General features: G+C 37.4%; 1 protein-coding gene across 1 annotated transcript in view; it reads left to right on the forward strand.

The window, feature by feature from the left end:
• The first annotated feature begins 809 nt into the window (after positions 1-809).
• LOC107043392 (peptide chain release factor 1-like, mitochondrial) overlaps positions 810-3,874 on the forward strand; it is a 61,253-nt gene continuing 58,188 nt past the window's right edge. The window contains exons 1-3 of the mRNA XM_015264888.1: positions 810-836; positions 922-936; positions 1,017-1,089. Coding sequence (XP_015120374.1) covers positions 810-836; positions 922-936; positions 1,017-1,089 — 115 coding nt within the window. The remainder of the gene's footprint in view (positions 837-921; positions 937-1,016; positions 1,090-3,874) is intronic.

Consider the following 3,874-nt stretch of genomic DNA (forward strand, 5'->3'; position numbering starts at 1 on the left):
ATTTTTAATTACCGGGGGTCACTGTGCGCCGCAAAACAATTATTTTTCTTACTGCGCTGTTATATCCATGACAGTTTCTTCCATTTTTTACAGAGATTGAGGGATGAAAGAGGGCCAGTTGGTGGGGAATTTAATTCTCCATCGAACTACTCTTTTTTCATCCCTTAATCTCAGTTAGGAGGGGAGAAGTGAATTTTTAATTCGCAGGCGAATGGTGAAAAGTCACTGTGCGCCGAGAAGAAAATTATTTTTCTCACTGGCCCATGACTTTGTCGTAGTTTGTATTTTTTTGTTACAGAGATTAAGGGATGCAACGGGGATCGATTGATGGGGAATTTAATTCTCCATCACACCGTCTGCGTTTCATTCCTTAATATTAATTAGCCAGCAAATAAATCACCTGAAAAACATTAAGAACATGTTGATGACGAGGAGGACATAGGTTCCCCTCCGAAACTATCCCTGTTACAGCGGGACTGCTATATAGCTATATACTGCCGAGTTACCCGCACAGGCAGTCCGCCAAGCCGTCAGATTCGACCGTGGCGGCATCCCTCCGTTGGGGTCGAACTATTTTTGGCTTGGGGTCACTCCCACCCCGAGATCTGAGCCTCTACTTTAGTAAATCCTCGTTGGACTTAACCCTTAATCCCTACAGGCCCCAGCTGGGTTTCTATGGACGTCTATATTCTGCGCATTCAGTGATTAGAGGTTGTGATTCCAATGCATGTATTCTTTATCGAATCGCTTAAAAACAGTGAAAGTACTTGAAATAAAAAATGTTCTCCTTGCGAGGGATAAACTTCGGAATGCGTGGTGTTAGGAACATAGGAAGGGTACCGAAACACTTCAGAGGAACGATGAATAACCTTAAAACTAGAGTTGGTTGTGAAAAAAGTTATGGGGCACGTGTAGAGTTAGCGATATCAGAAAATTGTATTAAAAATTATCTTCGAGCTATCACCAAAGCTTACGTTGAGAAAATACGAAATGAGGACTTTCGATATCTTGTGCAGGTTAGGGAAGTCGCAGACATTTTGGAGGATCGGTTGAAGCTTGAGGAGAATATTACGGCTTTCAATGAACTTGGTACGTTAGTTGTAGGAATACACGTCCAATATATTTAAAGTATTTCGTAATTCTTTCTCTGCAGGCAGAGTAATGCTTAATAACAAGCAGATAACAGCAAATATGCAATAGCAAGCATATTACTGAGTGGTGTTTTAAAACTTTTTTATCATTACAGTAAAAACAGGAATATTCGGAAAATTTCCAGAGTGATTCGATTTTTTTTTCAACGCACTATGATTACACAAAAAATTCACTTTTTACGCTTGAATTTTGTTTGCTTGAAGAAAAGATCAAATAATTCATTTTAACCACTAGGACTCGAATTTTCGTTTTCACATATTTGAAGGTAGTTAAAATAGCTTCAAAATATGCGCAATTGAACTCGATTTTTTTCGTTTTGCCCTGGCGAAGCGGTATCCATGTAGTTGCATGGATGCTTCCATGGATACTTACATGGATGTTGGTTTGGGGTAAAAAACGTCTAAAATTACAGAAATAGGGTTCCAAAAATAATTAAAAAAATAAAGATGAGTAATTTGTTGCAATTCAACCTTTAGTTGGTTAATTGGAATAAATACAAAAAAATTGTTGATAGCGTGAGAAGACTCGATGGGGGAATGCTGTGGGATGGCGGCAGTGTCGACTTCTTGACTGGGTCGGTCAAGTCGGCAGCGTTTGGCGGGAGAATGTTGCTGAATTTGAAATGTTATAACCAGGGCCCGGAATTTCGCCCAATTACGATTGTCAATAACAGTTGCATGATTGTTGATAACAATGGTAATCACATGAAGTTCGGGGCCCTGGTAATAATATAAATAGTAATATTTCGGATTTTTACTATGACCCTTATCTATGACCGTCATCGTGATCATTATTTTTTACCCTCATCCTGACCCTTATTTTGACCCTTATTTTTGACATTCATTGTAATTACTATTTTTGACCCTCATTGTGAACCATATTTGTAACCCTTATTTTTTACTTATTTTATGATTCTTATAATCGAAACAAGTATTTTGAGCCTTCATACAAGTTGGGTTTCGTCCTAGATATATTTTAATTTTAAATTTGTTCTGTCCGAAATTCCGCAAATTTGTTCAAAACATCCCAAAACATCTTTGATTCCTTATAGATGGAAAAATATGTAATATATAGGGATACATTAAAATTCACTTCATACCGTTTAAAATCAAAGTCAATCAACTCCATTCTTGGATATTTTGACCAAATTCGCAGAATTTTAAAGAGAAAAAATTAAGAATAAAATAAATACAGGACGAAACCATTCAAAAATTAATTTCTCCCCTGCCCAATTGAGATGAAGGAATGAAACAAAAGCCTACCGATAGAGAATGGTATTTTTAATAAATGACATCGGTTTCACTTCTTAATCTCAATTCGGAGCGGAAGAATGAATTTTCAAAAGCGCGGAGTAACCCCGAACGGCTCTCCGGCGTCGAATGAGCCCGGAGGGGCTCCCCCGATTGGAAAATTCATTTCTCCCCCCTAATTGCCGTGAAGGAATGAAAGCAACGTCTATCGATCGAGAATTATATCCTCAATAAATGACAGCGGTTTCATTCCTTAATCTCTATCAGGAGAGGAGGAACGAACTCTAAGAGAATTAGAATTTAGAGAGAAAAAATTTCCGCTTCACCCAGCCAGGAATAGAACCTGGGTCTCCCAGATACGCGCCGGGCACTCTTACCGACTAAGCTACCGTGAACCACAGAAATTCACTCTCAAATTCACCTGAAACACCGCCTAACTTCCTTTAGGCGAAAAAAAGAAAACTATCATTATATTTTACTGAAAAGAATTATTATTATTTCAAATAATTGATTTTTCAGTTTTATAATTATTACATTTTATTATTATTATCATTATTATTATTATTATCATTATTATTATTATTGCAGGCATATATATATATATATATATATATATATATATATATATACTACTGTATATCGCCGCCGTCCTTCTAACGGCAAATATTATGAAAAACTATCATTATATTTTACTGAAAAGAATTATTATAATTTCAAATGAATGATTTTCCAGTTTTATAATTATTACATTTCCGCGGTTTCATTCCTTAATCTGAATTAGGAGCGGAGGAATAAATTATCAAAAGCGCGGAGTAACCCCGACCAGATCTCCGGTGTCGAGTGAGCCCGGAGGGGCTTCCCCGATTGGAAAATTCATTTCTCTCCCCCTAATTGCCATGAAGGAATGAAACCAAAGCCTACCGATTGAGAATTATATTTTTAATAAATGACATCAGTTTCACTTCTTAATCTTGATTAGGAGCGGAGGAATGAATTTTCAAAAGCGCGGAGTAACTCCGAACGGCTCTCCGGCGTCGCGTGAGCCCGGAGGGGCTGACCTGATTGGAAAATTCATTTCTCTCCCCTTAATTGCCATGAAGGAATGAAAGCAGCTTCTATCGATCGAGAATTATATTCTCAATAAATGACAGCGGTTTCATCCGTTAATTTCTATCAGGAGAGGAGGAATGAATTTTCAAAGCGCCCAGTAACTCTGGACAAGTTCTTCTCATTCAAAAATTCATTTCTCCCCTCCCTAATTGAGATGAAGGAATGAAACCAAAGCCTACCGATCGAGAATTATATTCTTAATAAATAACATCGGTTTCATTTCTTAATCTCAATTACGGAGGGGAGAAATGATTTTTTGAATGAGAAGAACTTGTCCCGAGTTTCGCCGCGCTTTGAAAATTCATTCCTCCGCTCCTAATTGAGATTAAGGAATGAAACCGCTGTCATTTATTGAGAATATA

Source organism: Diachasma alloeum, unplaced genomic scaffold (assembly GCF_001412515.2).
Source record: "Diachasma alloeum isolate Michigan unplaced genomic scaffold, Dall2.0 Dall_scaffold_00566, whole genome shotgun sequence".
NCBI lineage: Eukaryota > Metazoa > Arthropoda > Insecta > Hymenoptera > Braconidae > Diachasma > Diachasma alloeum.